The following is an 18,281-nucleotide window of genomic DNA, read 5'->3' as shown; positions in this document are numbered from 1 at the left end:
CTTACTTTAATAACACTGTATTTCTTCTAAATAGAAGTAAATAACGATTTTCTAATAAAAACAAATCATAAATTATAATCTTAATATCACATATCAAACGAGGCCATTATGAAGATACATGAAGACATGAAAAAGAAGAAAAAGCCGGCCTAGTGCGTGGGTATGGGAAAGTTCACACGTGTTGTTATACGTACTACGACTATGTCAAACATACACGTAGAGGGCCAGTAATGGCTCAGTTCACTAATTAGAAACTTGAATAAATTATTTATATTGTTTATTATATATATAAAATGAAATAAAAACAGAAATTAATAAGAAATAAATACAGTACTCCTATATAGATTAAATTTAGTAGATTTTATCTATTTTAACAAATTAATTATAAAAAAACATTTCGAAACGAATGATAAATTTACAGTTCAATTTAGATACACAAATATTAGGTACTAAATAAGCCTCAAACATTCCCAATAGCTCTACACTTGTTTATTTTCTCTAACTAGAACATACATTTTAAAAAATAAAATCAAATTAGCTTCACGCTGTATCCCGTATACAGCAGGATAGGCAGAGGGAACCTAGTGTTAAGACACTCTATTCCCCACTTTCGCGTGTTAAGAACTCAACGCCACGCTTTGCCTCGACACCAGAGCGAAAAAATGAAAATATCAATTTTTACATATATATTTCATTTCCTAGAGTGGAAATCGAACCCACAACCAGTAGCATTTACAGTGACACTTTGCAAAAAGTGGAACTTTGCAGAAGCACTCCTGCGCCAGGACTGGCGTCAATAGTAACAATTTTATGATATAAAACATAATCTATATCGGAATCTCAGTAAATAATTACACTAAGGAACCGCATTGATTTACAACTACATCATACGAGGTCTCCCGGAAGGCCAGCACATAAAAGGGCATCGACACTGACGTGTGCCTGTCCACCGTGCGATGTCAAGGAGAACGTGATCAAGTACCAATGTCTGCTTTTAATTTTTATTAAAATCAAATCAGCTTTACACTGTATTCCTCACACAGCAGGGTAGGCAAAGGGAACCTAGTGTTAAGGCTTTCCATTTCCCACTTTCCGACGAATTCTGAAGGGAGTACATGTGGAGTCGCGATTCTTTGCCTCGACACTAGAGCGAAGAAATGAAAATGTTAATTAATATTTCATTTCCTCGAGTGGGCATCGAACGCACAAACGTCGCGTTAGTCACACCCTTCTACCGCTGTGTCAGGATGGCCTTAATTTTTATTAATGTAAAAAAAAACACTGGGTGAGTGTTCACAGATCGTCCCAGTTGGCAACAAAAACGGTCCCATTGTACGAACGGCACGGACAGACAGCGCGGCGGGCGAAATGTCAAGGCAGATGTTTTGCGTAATCGTCTGTTTTCTTTATACATTATTTAGTACGAAGAAAGCGTTTGGTCACGATATCGATATAATCTTGATTTATTTAAAATCAATTTTGCTATTTAATTCATTTTACTATTTTCCTATTTGCTCCTAGAAAATATTAAAAAGATTAGAGTAGTATATATGTATGTATGTATAACTAGTAAGGAGGAACGAATTTGAAATTCAATAGGGCTCTTGGACGCTTCTACTTGAATCGGATTTTCTACACGCTTTATATACGCCCGCACGTAACGACGATGTTGGCACTAAGATGGCGATATCTAAGCCTTTTTAGCTTTATGTCCTATAGAACAAAATTTTAAAATATATTTTCTGAAAATTTTTCCTTACATGGCTTTAAACCAGCTTAAGAATAAAAGTAATATTATGTTATAGATCTTACCTTGCCTAGGAAGTACCGCCTGTAGTATTTGGCGGTGTCGTTCGTATCGATATTGTGTCTTCGAGAAGTCTGGCGAGGTGTGCCTGGTTGGGGTCTGGGTTCATTTTCATCGTCGGAGGAGTTCTCTTCTACACCGTCCATCCAGTAACCTCCATTTGGGGGCAACACAATTGTTGGGGGAGTCCCTATAAAACAAGTAAAAATATGTCTTAAATTTAAAATTTACTATATATACGTCTATAGTATTTTCTTTGAAAAAATCGTTTTATAAGCACTTCTGAAAATGTTTATTTAATTTTTCTAGAAATTATTCCTGACACGTTTAACGATATCTAGTACGAAAACATGAATAAATGATAGGATACAAGCTATGAAACCACATCTAATTTCGAATAAGGCCTTATTCTAGTCTAGACCGCCTTTGTTAGAAATATTTTTACAAGGCTTTACAATGGTGCTGTCCCGCGGGATACCATTGTTCCCCATGCCGCCTATATAAACCGATCTGTGTTCAGTATCTATGTGGATTGTGGGAACCTTTGCATAATGATAAGTTTTAAACCTAAATTTGGGTACCATCAAAGGCTTTAATGTAAATATCTTCTTTTTATGTACAGTTTTAATAAGCTGTATATTATAAATAAAATGTGTATATTGCAAAATTTAGCAAAACGGTAAGTTTAAAAATATTATTCCAATTCGAAAATATAAAATATCTTAGTAGTCTAGTAGTCTAGTCGTACTGTCTTAGTATCTCTAGAATTGTGCGAAGTAGAGAACTAAAACTACATTCTTTTTCCGTAAAATCAACATTATGAACTTACAACCATCGTGTAAAGCCGTAAATTGTGCCATTGGCACATCGAAAGAAAATCGCATATAATCGCAATCCATAAAAAAATGATTCCTATAGATAGCAATGTCATGTCAAATTTCAATAATAAATAGTGAATATGCAAATATATGAAGGGTACATTGCATGTTTTTACAAATATAGTTTCCCTTGAAAAAATCAACAATATTTAAGCAACCCTTGTATATCAACAAGCCCTCCATAACTTCCCTTCCTCTTGAGTTCTCTTACGTCACCGTTTTAAATACGATGATTCACATTTTAATAAATTACTTAATAGTAATAGCCAGTCTTGATAAAGGGGTACGAAAGGGTGGCTGTAAGCGCGACAGGTAGCGGGTACGATTCCCGCTCGAGGAAGTGAAATATTTAATATTTTCTTTCATCGCTCTGGTGTCGAGGCAAAGCGAGGTTGAGTTACGGCACTCAACACTAGGTTTCTAAAAAAAAATTCATTGATTAAAAAAATGCAAAAGTGCCTACACCTACGTTTCGTTTTCTCATATGCAATTTTAATATTACCTCTAAACTTGTAATATTCTACTAGCAGCCCATTCAGGCTTCGTAAGTGCATAAAATAATGTTTGAACATACGTTATAACGTCATAATGCAGAATTTTTCTATAGAATAAGAGATTTTTTTATTTCAACCTATATATTTTTTATTTTTAAAGCAGAGGGAACTTGGGAACCCATTGCTACGAAACACTTCGTTTCCTTTAAGACGCCTCCATTCCCCACATTCCATTGGATTCTCGAGGCAATGGCGTAACTCAACGCCACGCTTTGCCTTGTTACCAGAGAGAGGTAATGAAAAATTCTAAATATTAAATATTTCATTCCTGAATGGGGATCGAATCCACAATTACCTTCTACTATTATTACTAGGTAAGCTATTACTTAACAATATCTTATTCACACACTAGGCTCGACAAACGTCAAATGTCCTTCATTCGTGAACGTAGAGGTTGTAAAAATACCGTACAAATAAAGCAGTCACGACCGAGCCAAGACCTGGCGACCTCACACGAATTTCACAGGCCGTTAAACGCTACCATGTAAGAGTAACAGAATAAAGACATCTTTGTGATCATTTAAACTATTAGATATTTAATTTGGGTTCGATCCCCACATGGGAAATGAAATATTTCATTTCTTCGCTCTGGTGTCGAGGTAACGTGCGGCGTTAAGTTCCGTCACTCAACACGCAATGCCTTTACAATTCGACAGAAAGTAGGGAACGGATGTGTCCTAATGGAAACTAGCGAATTGCCTACTGGCTGTTTGGTCGTGATAGTTATGGGTTCAATTACAGATAAGGTTAATGTACAATCACTACCTGTTACCATTTAAGATAGGAAACTATCCAAAAATTCTTTATATTATAGTCTTATATAAAAAAAAACTTTGACTCCCAATCATTAAGTCTTATAAACTTTAATTAGAATAGTCTAGATCATTCCTAGGGACTTCAAAATCACAAGACGAGATTTCCCAAGGCAGCACGCCGCCATCTAATTTAATTAGCGTTTTAATCAACTAGCTGAAACAGTGACAGACATTTTTGCTCGCAAGAACCAACTAATAGCACTGTACAAATTATCAGATAACTCAAATATTTTCTTTACTAGATTAATAAAGTCTCTTTAGAAATAAATACTAGATTATATAATTACTAGTGGATCCGTACACAGTTACGCCCGCTTGAACTTTACGAATATTTATCTATACTAATATAATAAAGCGGAAGAGTTTGTTTGTTTGTTTGTTTGTTTGTTTGTTTGTTTGAACGCTAAGATCTCTGGATCTACTGGTCCGATTTACTTTGTTTTTGTTTTGTATGAAAGCTGCATTCTTCAGAAGTGCTATATAACATTACATTACACATATAAACTAATATATTTTAAAGTACTTTCTAATTTGACATGCAATTTATTCTGCCATGTTAAATACAACCGTCGCGTCGCTACGCAACCGTTACCGCGACATTTTGATATTCATCCTTATGAAAATAAATATTATAGTCACTTTTAGCATTTTATCTAGATTGAAATTATAGTTTACTGTTAAACATACTAATAAATAATTAACGAGACGTCAATGATTTGAAATGACCTAGCCTACAGGCGGTATGACCGACCACAGTATGACCGACGCGAAAATATTCTTATAGTTCAAGCAGGCGTAGCCGCGTCCGGGTCCACTAGTTAAATATATTTATGAAATTATTTTCAGTTTTCAATAGAGAGATGCGTTAAGCAAGCTCATTTTGTGTGACGTTTTCTAACAACAAACTTTGCAAATCGTGGCTTAGCAACGGTCGCTTAGCGACGGTTGATATTAACATGGCGAAATGAATTGCATGTCAAATTAATAAATATTTTAATATATTGGTATATAACGAAAATATTACAAATATGAGAAAAAAAGTACTCTATGTTCATCCCGAGACCCTCAAGTATCTCTATATGAGTATTTTATCACAATTAAATTAGCGGTTTGGTCCTGATTGCGTAAAAGACAGACAAACAGACAGACAGACAAAGTTACTTTCGAATTTATAAAATAGGTATGGAAGTATGGATGAAATAAGGGCCAAGGATTATAAAAAAAATGAATCAGTTTCACGCTGTATCCCGCACACAGCAGGGTAGGCAGAGGGTACCTAGTGTTAAGACACTCCGTTCTCCACTTTCTGCCGAATTCTAGAGCATGCAATGACTCGAAATTGCCTTGATAGTGATACTAGGTTCTCCTACCTAATAAATAAGTTAATTTTGTTTTAGAATAATACCAATGGCCATTCTCATTTGTTTCAAAGCGAAAGTCCAGAGTTGAAGAAGATCTAATGTTACAATTTCAAGCAGCAGGTATACTTTCACAGTTTGTTCTCATCATTTAACTTTCTATTTATAAGTCTTTAACAATGAAAGTTATTTAATGGCGGGGCAAAGGAAAATAATTAAAACAAAACGTTTAACAATAATTTTAAAAAAATCTTTAGTTATTTTTCAATCAATTTAATTTATATAGATTAATCAAATTTGAACAGTTTTTATGTTATTGTAATATTTCTTATATGTTAACGTTAGATTTATATGAATTTCTATTCTAATCTATTATTTATACTATTTTTATAATAGCCTAGGCAAAAATTTTCAATTTAATAGTCCATCTATTAAATTGAAAATTATAATAAATAACTATTTAACAATTTTGCTATAACTGTAACTCCTACAAAATATTTTTTAATTATTATAATTAAAACGGTGATTATCACCGTTTTTTTTGATTACATATATTAGGATATGTATAGAAAAATATATTATAGTTTAAAATGTCAAGAAAAAGAGACAGAAAATATTTTTTATATGAGAAATAGATTTTTTAATATTAATCCACCGAGACTGCGAGGTGATTGTGTGTAGCCTCCTTTGAGTTTACAATGTTCTACATTTTTTTCTTTTTTTAGAAAAAAACGTTCATTGTGTTTAAAATATGTAAAATATTCAAATGAGCATTTCTCTGAAAATGAAGAGATTTCAAAAGAATTTTTCAACTTAAGAACTAGCGATAGCCATTAGCCACTCGAGAAAATCAATTATTATTTCTTAATATTGTCATTTCTTCGTTCTAGTACCAAGGCAAAAACCCAGTGTTAAGTTACGCAATTCAACACGCAATTTAGAAAACAAATCTATCTTTATTCTCTTGTTAAACTAATATAAACGTACACAATTACTAATATATCAAAAATAATATACCTAACCACTTGCAACCAATTAAAACAAACGAGTAAATAAAAAAATATATTTCAACAAAATGGTACGAGTTTCGTAAATACTTGACCTTTCAACAGTACTTACAGTCGTGGTTTAGTTTAAGGTACTTTATTTCAATTGCTAGGTAGATCACGAATTCGCTTTATCAAATTTTATTCATCGCGAACACGGTTGAAATATAAAATACTTATTTGATATCGTGACGTTTACTGCTTTTATATTTATTAAGCTGTCATTATTAAATAGTTAAAAGATGTTCATCATCATCATCATCATCATCAGCCTGTCCTCGTCCACTGCTGGACATAGACCTCTCCAAGAAAGAGAAAGATGAAAAAAGATATTAATTAACGAAATTTATGGAGATATAGGTGGGTGATGTATGCCTAAGAATTGAAAGAGTTAGATAGTACTAAAATATATTTTCGTATAAATAGTATATCGTATCGTATCGTATAAATAGTATAATAGTATATATTTCGTATAAATATAGTTTCGTAGTACCTAGACTATAACTATTTCTTTAAGCTTCACGTTGCTTCATAGTAGGGTAAGCAGAGAACTTTGTGTTAAGACACTCCGTTTTCGCAGGAGTATCCGTATTAAGGAGCATTGCTAAACAACACTGGCAAAGTGTGACGTTGAGTGGCGGAACTCAACGCTTTGCCTCGTTACCGGAGTGAGGAATCGAAAATATTAAACATTTAATTTTCTCGTAACTTAATATTATGCTATTGCATAGAATTATTTTATTGTGTATTTTATAATACCTAACGTAACCTAAGAAATTAATATTTTTACATTCGTTATTGCAACCAACTAAGCATACCTAATCCATTATCATTATCAACAACGCAATCCCAATATTCTTCTAAAAAGTCCCTCTTTGATTACGAAATTGCAGCCTTAAACAGGTTAACAAAGGCCAACTAAGCAAATCTCATATATTCCCTTTACCTGGCTTAGCTAGAGTCTCTTCCAGGAGTATCCTGCTAGCTTGACAGGCTGCTGCGACCCGTCTTTGCGCGGCCGCCGCCCCCGGCGAGGGCGGGAGGCCGTGAGGCGCGGGCACTCTGCCCTCAGCATACGAATGCCTCTCACCAACGCTACCAGTGGTCGCTCCTACTGATACCGAACGACGGTTCTCCGTTCGTGAAACCTGGAAAGAAAATTTTATATGTAAAAATGGTTGTTATATAGCCTTATATATAATTAAAAATATATATCAGTTATTTTTCAGCTTCAACCTGTACGTACTCTGCCAAAGGAAAATACCAAAGGCATTGCATGTTGGGTGCCGAAACTTAACGCCGCGTTTTGCCTCTACTTCAGACGACATCACATTGAGCATTAAAGTTTCCCAATTATAAATGATATAAATATCGAGATCAAAGATTAATTCTATATATAGCTTGAATCTGTTTGTATGTTGGTATGGTGGTGGTGGATGAGGAAATAGTTAATTTTATATACGGTTGGCTCAAGCCAGCGTGACATGAGCAGTTCGATGACCCAACACCGTGAGATCCCACTATTGTCGTAACTGTATCGCGCAAATCGTTTATACTTATTTACCTTTTGAGAACCCATTGTAGAATTGAGGTTACAAGAAAATTGAATTTTGATATCTAATTTTATTGGTGGGAAAATATAAATTGAGATTTAGGCCAGTCGTGGCGTAGGGGCACGAGTGGGTGGTACATGCGTTTGGTTGTGGGTTCGATTTCTAATCGAGGAAATGAAATTTATATTTATACTAGCGGACGCGCGCAGCTTCGCTTGCGTAATTAGGGGTGAATTCTAATAAACCACGAAACATGTGTTCAATGAAATATTTTTAAGAGTCTAAATTTCAAATTTTATAAAAATCGGTGGCGATTTAAAGATTTTTCCATACAAACTTTCAACCCCTTATTTGCACCCTTAGAGGGAGAATTCTAGAAAACGATGAAACACGTGTTCAATTAAATACTTTTAAAAATCTAAATTTAAAATTTTATAAAAATCGGTGCCGATTTAATTTTTTTTCCATACAAACTTCCAACCCCTATTTCACCCCTTTAGGGTTAAAATTTTTCAAAATCCCTTCTTAGTGGATGTCCAGATTACGAAGGTAAACATCTGTCCAAATTTCACGTTTCTACCATCAGCGGTTACGGCTGTGCGTGCGTCTTACCTCAGTCAGTGAGGACAAGTCCTTTTATATATATAGATTTTCAGAATTCAGCGGAAAATGGGGAACGAAGTGTCTTAACACTAGGTTCCCTCTGCCTGCCTGATGTGTGCAGGAAACAACGAATAGCTGGTTTAATATAATTTTTTATTTAAAATATAACAGAATTACTTCACTTGTTTTAGGTTAAACGAAGTGAATGAGAAAGATGGCCTTTTACGCTATCAATAAAGTAGTCAACCTCATAAATTCGTAGACTATAAACACCATCAAAAGTTGTGTATTGAAAACCGACGGAAGCATTAGTTGAAGCGTTGACAGCAACTCGAAACAAGTACGTACTAGGGAAAATGTAAGGCATTTTCACTTTGATCAAATTAATTTAACGTCAAGAACTAAATGTTTACTTCTATGAAACCGCTGAAATCGAACACCGTAACCTTCCATTGATGAAAGAAATTTAAATTTTACTTAAGTCGTTATTGATTTAGATGTTTAGTTTAGTAATATTCATTTGAGACCAGTCGTGGCCAGAGTGTAATTGCGACAGGTTGTGGATTCGATTCCCAAAGATTCATTTCTTCACTCTGGTACCGAAGCAAAGCGCAGCAATGAGTTTCCCTACTTAACACGTAATTCTCCGGAATCGATGGAAAGTGGAGAACGGAGTGTCGTAACACTAACCTACCTATCCCTGCTATCTGTGGCATATAGTGTGAAGTAAAAAAAAATATTTAATCCCATTAACTTATAATTTCAACACTAGGAATCACAATGAATATATTATACACATAAATATTGTAATAAACTTAAGGAACTACTTTATTGATAGCATAAAAGAGGGTGAGTTCACTTCGTTAAATCCAAAACAATACTTAAAATAATGGGTCCTCATCTCATCATGATGCAGTTGAAACGTTCCTGAACCAGTTGATCGTGGGTTCTATTCCGTCCCTAATGAAATTTTATATTTATACTTAAAAAAACATCTTCCTGGTCTAAAATACAGAGAGAGATATCATTCACTAGAAACGTCATTCTCAATAATCGTCGTTAACTATGAAACAGGGCAGACGCGCCTCGGCCGCTGTAATTTCATATCAGAATGCTTTGATGCGAGGAAGTTTTAACTTTCTTAAAATATCTTTCGTTCTATATTAACCGATGCGTTCCCATAAAGTTTATTCTTTAGTGGCAAATTAAGAATAACTAAATTTTGATCTTCTGTTATACGTTTTTTATTTATTATTATTATATATTTTGATCGTTGTTTCATTATTATAAAAACGTGTTTGAAGTGAAAAATGTTATTCAATTACGACTTTTTTTTAGCGTCACTGTAGAGTAGGCAGAGGGAACCAAGTGTTGAGACACTCCGTTTTCCGCCACGAATGGTCTCAATTACTTCCATAATATAATAAAATGTAATAAGAAGATTGCTCTATAGCCACAGTATAAAATCTATAAGCTTTGAGAAGGCTACCTATATCAACATAAGAATAAATTAATAATTACAAACAAATATACAAACCAATGTAATTTTTCGTATTAAATTACAGTATTTCAATGGCTTCCTGACCGCCATTCACAATACTAATACCTTATTACACCTGTATGTATATTAATATATACATATCGAATGGCACCCGGCAGTACATATTTAATACTGGCGGTCGGTTGTGGCAAGATTGTCTGGGTTATATTTCTATTAATAATTATAATAAGAACTACGATTTAAGGATTCTATTCTCACTCGAGGTAATGAAATATTTAATATTTACATTTCTTAGCTCTGGTGTCGAGGTGGCGCGGCGTTAAATTCCGCCACGTAACACACATACTAGAGCCTAATAAACACAATACTAGAGCCTAAAAGCCTTAAGTAAATAGAGATTGCAATTTAAAGTAACGTTAGTGTATTTTTTTATGTGAGAAATCGGTTTTGTTACGACATATCGTGGGAACGATTTGTTCATTTTATTTTATCTATTTGTGTTATAGTAAAGAAACTTATCTTATTATCTTATCTATGTTTATAATTATTCAATAAAATAATTTAAAACCAGAAGATAATTATAGTAGAATTTAACAATTTCTTTTCAAATAAAGGGGTCCGTCGTGGCACAGGGGCACGAGCAAAAGGCTATGACGCGACGTTTGTGGGTTCGATGCCCACTCATGGGAATGAATTATTATTTATTAATATTTTTATTTTTTTCGCTTACCAAGCAAAAACGTGAAAAACACAAAATTTAAAATGGGGAACGAAGTGCCTTAACACTATGTACTCTCTGACGACTGAACTATACTAAAGCTAATAAAAAAAAGTCCAAAATAACTTGTGAATTTAATATTTAGAACAAAATTAAAATAATTCAATTTTCAATTAGCTTCATCTTATTATAAGTTGAGAATTAAATGTCACTTGCTGTTGAAAGGTAAAACCACAACCTCTCTAGGATTGTCGTGTCCATATGGAAATTTAATTGTATAATTATTTAAACGTTTATTTACTTTATTTTATAAAATCTGATAAAACAATGTCAAATAACTAACTTCGGTTTGATATCTAATATTATATTTTGTAAAAAAATAAACTTCACGTTGTATCACGCACACAGCAGGGTAGGCAGAGGGAACCTAATGTTAATACACTCCGTTCCCCAATTTCCGCCGAATTTTTGAGGCAAAATTATTATTGTTTATTATATTTTGTGCAATTTGTAGAATTTATTAAATGTTATTTAAAAAGACTAAAAATAGAAGCCAGTCATGGCACAGGGACACAAGCCGAAAGTAAGTACGCGACTGGTAGTCGATTCGATTCCCGCTCAAGAAAATTAAATATTTAATATTTTATTTCTCGTTCTGGTAACGAGGTAAAGCGCGAGGTTAAGTTCACTGTTTAATATTATGTTTTTTATTTATTAGTATCATATTATATACAAGTTGCATATACAAGTACCTATCGATGTATCCACAATATAAAGTATAACTTTACTTATTTTTATTTAACTTTATACCAAAACTCTACCAACGAAAATTTTCAAGAAATTACTATATTTTGTATTTATGGTATGCCATTTTCAATAACTTTTCAATAGCTATCGTTTACGTTGAATATAGACGTCGCGTCGGTGCACCTGAGCGAAACTCGCAAATGAAAGTTATTTTATAGTAAATATATTATAATAGGGGCAAAACTGTTTGTGGATGGGTATACCTAAACCTTTAAAATAAAATTTTAGTATTATAATGTACTTACAATGAAATTTACTTGTGTTCTAAATGGAAAAAAATGTAATAGAAATTTTCTTTATACTCAACATGTTTATAAAAAATGTTATGCAAATACAAAAAACTATTTAGATATTTGTTTTCAACTTCACGCTGTAACCCGCATGTAACAAGATAGCCAGAGGGAAACCAGTGTTAAGACACTCCACTGCCCATTTTAGTACCCAGGACTACTCTACACCAGGACAGATTTTTTTAAATTAAATAATTATATAGTATCTAATTAATTACAACTAAGTCTAAACATTATATAGAATTATTAATATTTAAAATATAACAACAGTAAAAGAACCAATTCTTATATGAATTTTCATATAACAGACAGAACAGTCAATATTTCCTATAGCAAAATAATAAACATGAAAGTTGAGTGGAACGAACGGCCGATTCAATGATGGAAAGTAAATTGCTTTGATGTTATTATGCATCTAGATTGTGACTTGTGCCTCCGTTATGCACGACGTAGTGATTGAATTCTACTATAAATAAATATACTTCAAATATGTAGAATTATAGATATTATATTAATGTGTATTTTATATAGTACTAGCGACCCCCTTGCGGCTTCGCCCGCTTTTACTACTGGATTATTCATATAATGTATGTTTGCAAAGCACTTAAGATAATGTGAAAATTAATTAAACTCTAATGCAACCCGCATTTTCGTAGTTTCAATAAGGATTTTCCAATTGTTTTACTCGGCAAGGATTTTTTAGTAGGTACCGTAATTTTAAATCTGTGCTACTAATATTTTCAAGTACTTATTAAAATATATTTAAATGATTATTTTTAGATAGTTAAATGACTATTTTTAAACGGAAGAAATTATAAACAAAAGCCTACCTACTAATAACTACTACAAAAAATATGAAACCAAATATATCGCGCTGAAACTTTCAACTCCAATTATCCAATACGTGCAAACACATCTAAATCTTCGTTGCTATGCCTCTATAGCGGGCGGGTTTTTTTTTCGAGCTTGTGGTTAATGCTGAAGAGGGTATTCTGTCCCTGATGAAAAGCAAGCACTACGTGGCTGCCTGTGAGGAAAATTAAATAGAATGCATTGGCCGGGAATCGAACCCGGACCGCCCGCGTGGCAGGCGAGCATTCTACCACTGAACCACCGAAGACTGCTCATGACGCGCTTGTATAAGCAAAACGTCGCGGGGCGCGTTTCGCAGCAAGGATGTTTTGATATTGTAACAACTTCTAAAGTACTTATTAAAATGAAAAAACAGTAAAGGACAGTTTTGATCTACATTAAATGGCCAACGTAACTAATATACTTATTTATATGCTGAGAGTAAGGGATAAGTGAAACATAGCTAATGTGTCAACGGCGTGATGTGTCAACAATTAAATGCGTTTTTCTCCAAAACTATTCGCAATTTCGAAATTGTGTAAAAAGCAAATTTTATCTTCGTTTAACGTAGAAAATTAATAAAGTATTTTAAAGGATAAGGATTAATACCATTATGGAAAAATATCCCTCACAATAAAAAATATATTGAAATTACTATTTTTAGACAGAAATATGATCACTACACATTATCCTTAAAAGATAAAAATATGCTCTCGCGGACTTTTTTGTAGATCTTATTAAGAGGAACAATACTTCAGTACATTATTTTCACGTAGTACTTACCATTAATGCAGCGCATGCGCGAAAGTGTCTCAAGGGGTAGAACTTTAGACACATTTATCGTATTTATGTTAATTTACATAAGAATGTACATATAATAAACTATATATAAACCTTCCCTGAGAAATACTCGACCTAATGGTAAAAACCGCATAAAAATCCGTTGGGTGGTTTAGAAGAAGAAGAGTTAGAAAGTTCAGACAGACACGAAAAGCGACTTTGTTTTATAAGATATAGGATGTAGACAGAGAAAAGAGACGTTCATTGATAATTTACATAATATTTTAAAGAAAATACATATTATTATTTATTTATTTCTTTTATCTTTTTGTCCTATCTGAGAACTTAAACTGCGAATAAAGAGCCAAGTGACAAATATATCGCTGTATTCGCATAAAAATCTGTAGCGAAACCTAGCGCAGTAAATTTTCGCTAAAAAACGTAATTATAATTGTTACTACGGCTGGAATTCAAAAACATAACTTTCTTCTTCTGTTCTGTGGTTCTGGTATGTCATAGAGTAGACAGTAGAAGATTTAGAGGCCGATCATCTTGCCGAAGGTCTGACGCTGTCAAAGAAGTCACTGGACTCCCCATTATTAACGTTTTAATGTAAGCTGAGGACTGGGAGGCATGGAAGCATTTCGTTAGCTTCTCCACCAGGACCTACCAGAACGGGCACGAACCGATGATGAAGAAAACGACAAAGAAGATAGTAAACAAATGAAAATCCTGAATGCTACTCATCTGGAGAAAGTCAAATGTAAATTCAGATACAAAATAAATAAATTTACAATTAACCCCATATAAAAGGCATTCCTGTTTTCAAACACTGTAATAAGATGCACGCTACGTAAGCATCACAGGCCCACACGTGTACAAATATTGCAATATTTCTACACGAAACGGCGGATATAAGCAAACACGCGAGGAAACTAAATATACTGAGGTTGCAATCCGATAAATAACTTACGTACGAAAAGTTAAAATAATATGTATTTTAATTTAACAAACGTTTGTTTCTCACGAAGAAATTGCCCCGGAAATTAAAAAAAAACATAGTTTTACACGAACATATCAATCAGTTCAAGTCCAGAAAATATCAATAAGTAGACCTAGTGTTAAGACACTCCGCTCTCCACTTCCCGTCAAATTCTGAATGCAATCAACAGCGGAACTCACGTTTGCCTCGACACCAGAGCGAAGAAATGAAAATATTAAATATTTCCCTGAACGTGGTTCAAACCCCCCACCTGTCGCTTTGCAATCACACTTTGAACCCCTACGCTATGACTGGCCTCAAAACGAATACAATCTAAGATAATATTAGCTCAGATCAATAACAACCCCCATTATGTGATAGGGAATCACTTCTACGAGCACGTGTTACGGTGTTAACGCTAAATAAACCATAGCCTGTTATCTAACTTCAAACATTAATGCGATAAACGATAAGCTTGCAATGCTTTTAAATGTTACGACATTTTGAAAAAGTGCTGTAGATAATGTATGTTGTTACAATTCTTAAGGATAATGGGTAAAGCTGGGAAGGATTAAGGATTTCTTGCTGTAACCTGAGCAAAGAGAGGCAGAGGGAACCTATGAGAATTTCCGCTGAATTATGGAGGCATTGTGTTTTGCGTGGCCGAACTTAACGCCGATCTAGGATTTACCTACATAATTTAATGTAGATTTCGTTTCAATACTTTAAGATTGATTACGTTCAAAAATTATTATTAAAGACAAGCTAGCAAGACAAGCAGATATATTCTTTATAAGACTATTTATAAAGTCCACAGATAGCAAAATTTTCTTATTTATTTATTTTTCTATATTTAAAAAATCGAAATTACAAAATAAGCACTTGCGTTCATAGGCTGGTATAATATATTAAAATTCCAACAAATACAACTAAAATTGATAAAATATATTTATAGTTAAATTAACCATTACAATTAATTTTAACTCCCTGATATCTGACTCCAATATTGATGCTTAACACATATTACATTATAAATTGCACTATAAACGCTTCAATAATGCAATTTTCCACGTAACAACTTCATTAAGTAGCTGCGAAATTTTATTAATCACGAGCTCAGAACGGTTTTCAGGGTAGCGTGTTCTCTCATCTTCATCAAAGAGAGTATCTACCTGCATTGGTTTTTGTTATTTATTTTATATACGTCAGATATTTTTATCGTATATTTAAGTATCTGGAATAATATTTAATAGTTGGTAGTTCGATTCACACTCGGGGTAATAGTTATTTATTTACATTTTCATTTCTTCGTTCGGGTACAAAAGGTAAAGCGGACGTTGACTTTTCCCCCACTTAACACGTAACCAGAACCCATGGAACGAAGTGTCCTGACACTAGGTTTCGTATGCCTATCTTGCTCCATGCGGAACACATCGTGAAACTAAAATATTTAATTAAGTATGCTGCGCTATCTTAGAAATTTATATTATTTTATATAATAGAAATGGACATAAAATAATAAATTATACATCCTCGTAAATACAGATAAAAAATAAACCATTAAGAATGTAAAATAAGAAAAAAGGACCGTTCATACCATGCGATACGACCAAATCTTTGTGACAGTCGGTCAATTTGACGGTAATGGTATAGCACTACCCCAGATAAAGGTATCAGTTCTGTCAAAAGGAACATTACGTTTACAGGGAACGTTTGCAGTAATCATGAAGAGAACGAGTTGGTGGCAGTCCTTTCCTGCTTAATGACGAAAATTACTTCTGATAAGGATATCTTTGGTAGAATTTTGAATTAGAGCAATTTTGTTTTGGGTTTTGTTTATTAATACTTATGTCTAGATATTCCTTTGTGAAAGTTTTAGATAACATTCATTGTAAATTTTAATTCAATGTACATATACTATTTCTTCTATTTTAATTTTAACTCTTTCAATTTCAACTATCGCGAAGCATATAAAAGTAATAATTATACATATAAGTAATACTAAAATGTTAAAATAAATATTATTCCACAGCAACTAGAGAAATGAGAACTCATTGACACAAATCCAGAAGTAAAAAACTTCAGAAGTTACCATTGAAAAGCTGGAGAGAGAAACTAAGAGTACTTGCCGGATCCCGGCCATAATTACGTCTATCGGACCGTTAAATGAGCGTTGCAAGCTGTTATTTTTTTAATTCCAAGGCCGACTCGCACCTCCGCGTCCCGTGTCAGAAATTAATTAGATTAACAAATTGAAATTGTAGAAAAATACTTTAATTATTTAGTTACAATTAAAATATATATGGGCACAAGCGTGCAAACTGTTCCAACGATGGTTGTGGATTCGATTCCCACTCGGGTGTGAATTATTATTTATTAGTATTTTCAATTCTTCGCTCTGGAACTAACTAACTCCTCGTTCCGTCATTCAACACCTAATGCCTTGAAAATTCGAAAAGTGGTTAACGGGATGTCTTAAAAATAGGTTCCCTCTGTGTACCCTGCTATATGCGGGATACAGAGCGAAGGTGAACAAAGAACAATTACACAAATACATATAAAATATATAATTTAAAATGGTAATTTAATAGCCCGCAACGTAGCGATCTCAATCAAGAAGAGCAAATAACAAGTTAATTTACATCACATGCAAGATTCATTCATTGTTCGCGAAGTCAGTAATAGGCACTATGGTATAGGAAAATTAGCTATTGTTTTCTTTATTGATTTAAAACTATTGTCTATTCTCTTAGAAGTAGTTCGTAAAACTTAACCCGTTTTAATGAATTCTAGTGAAATCGAGATTGTAATTTCTAAGGGGTAAAATAGGGATAAAAAAGTAAACTGTAGTATTAAATTGTATACAATAAGCAATAAGCTTGAACGATATATGTGAGAAATAATGAAGAATTAACGTATAAATTAGTATATTATTTATTAGTAGACACTGCTAGCTGTGGGTTCGATTCCCACTCAAAAATGAAATATTTAATATTTTCATTTCTTCGCTCTGGTGTAGAGTCAAAGCGCGGCGTTGAGTTCCACCACTCAACACGTAATGCCTAAAGAATTAAGCAGGAAATGGGGGGGAGGGGAGAGTCTTGACACTACGCTTCTTCTGCCTACCCCGCTTTTTGCGGGATACAGCGTGAAGTTGAAAAAAAAATAGCAAAAACAGCGGTAATATAATCAAGAACGTCTTGTATAAGACTAAGAGACAGAACAGACAGTGAAAAGTTTCTGTTGTGCGGAAACTTCTTTAATTTGTTCTTGTTTGGTTATTCAAATAGATACTATTTATATAAGAGTTTTTAGTTAAAAAATAAATAAGTCCTTTTTAACTCGTTTCATATAATTATAATGAATTAATAAGTTTCAAATGTACCCGTACAAACTATTTTAGATGCAAACTCAGGAACAGAGCCAACTGCATAGGACGAAGCATTGTAAACAATGACCTTATTCCATATTTTGACTTAAATATTTGATTATTAAAATTCAATGAGGAAAAATAAAGCCTGGGGCCAGTCGTGGCGCAGTGGAACTTGTAACTGTAAACACCATACGTTGCGGGTTTGATACCCACACGAGGAAATTTCCAGAATATTTCCAGAGTATTTAATAATATTAGGTTCCCTTTACCTTCCTTGCTGTAATACCTACAGGGTGACGCAAAAAAACAAAAGCCTTACGTTTTCAATTGACAAACGGTATCATTAAAACACACGTCGCGTAAT

General features: G+C 33.5%; 1 protein-coding gene across 9 annotated transcripts in view; it reads right to left on the bottom strand.

Annotated features, from left to right (window-relative positions):
- Positions 1-18,281, bottom strand: part of RapGAP1 (Rap GTPase activating protein 1) — a 247,916-nt gene that overhangs the window by 15,573 nt on the left and 214,062 nt on the right. For all 9 annotated transcript variants that reach the window (XM_085185723.1, XM_085185720.1, XM_085185725.1 and 6 more), the window contains 2 exons: positions 7,405-7,606; positions 1,813-1,997 (listed from right to left, as the gene is read on the bottom strand). In XM_085185723.1, the coding sequence (XP_085041849.1) occupies positions 1,813-1,997; positions 7,405-7,606 (387 nt within the window). The remainder of the gene's footprint in view (positions 1-1,812; positions 1,998-7,404; positions 7,607-18,281) is intronic.

Source organism: Heliconius melpomene, chromosome 5 (genome assembly GCF_056956725.1).
Source record: "Heliconius melpomene rosina isolate 202511_hmr_F chromosome 5, ASM5695672v1, whole genome shotgun sequence".
NCBI lineage: Eukaryota > Metazoa > Arthropoda > Insecta > Lepidoptera > Nymphalidae > Heliconius > Heliconius melpomene.
The sequence above is the reverse complement of the archived record's forward strand: the minus strand, read 5'-3'. Positions and strand labels throughout refer to the sequence as shown.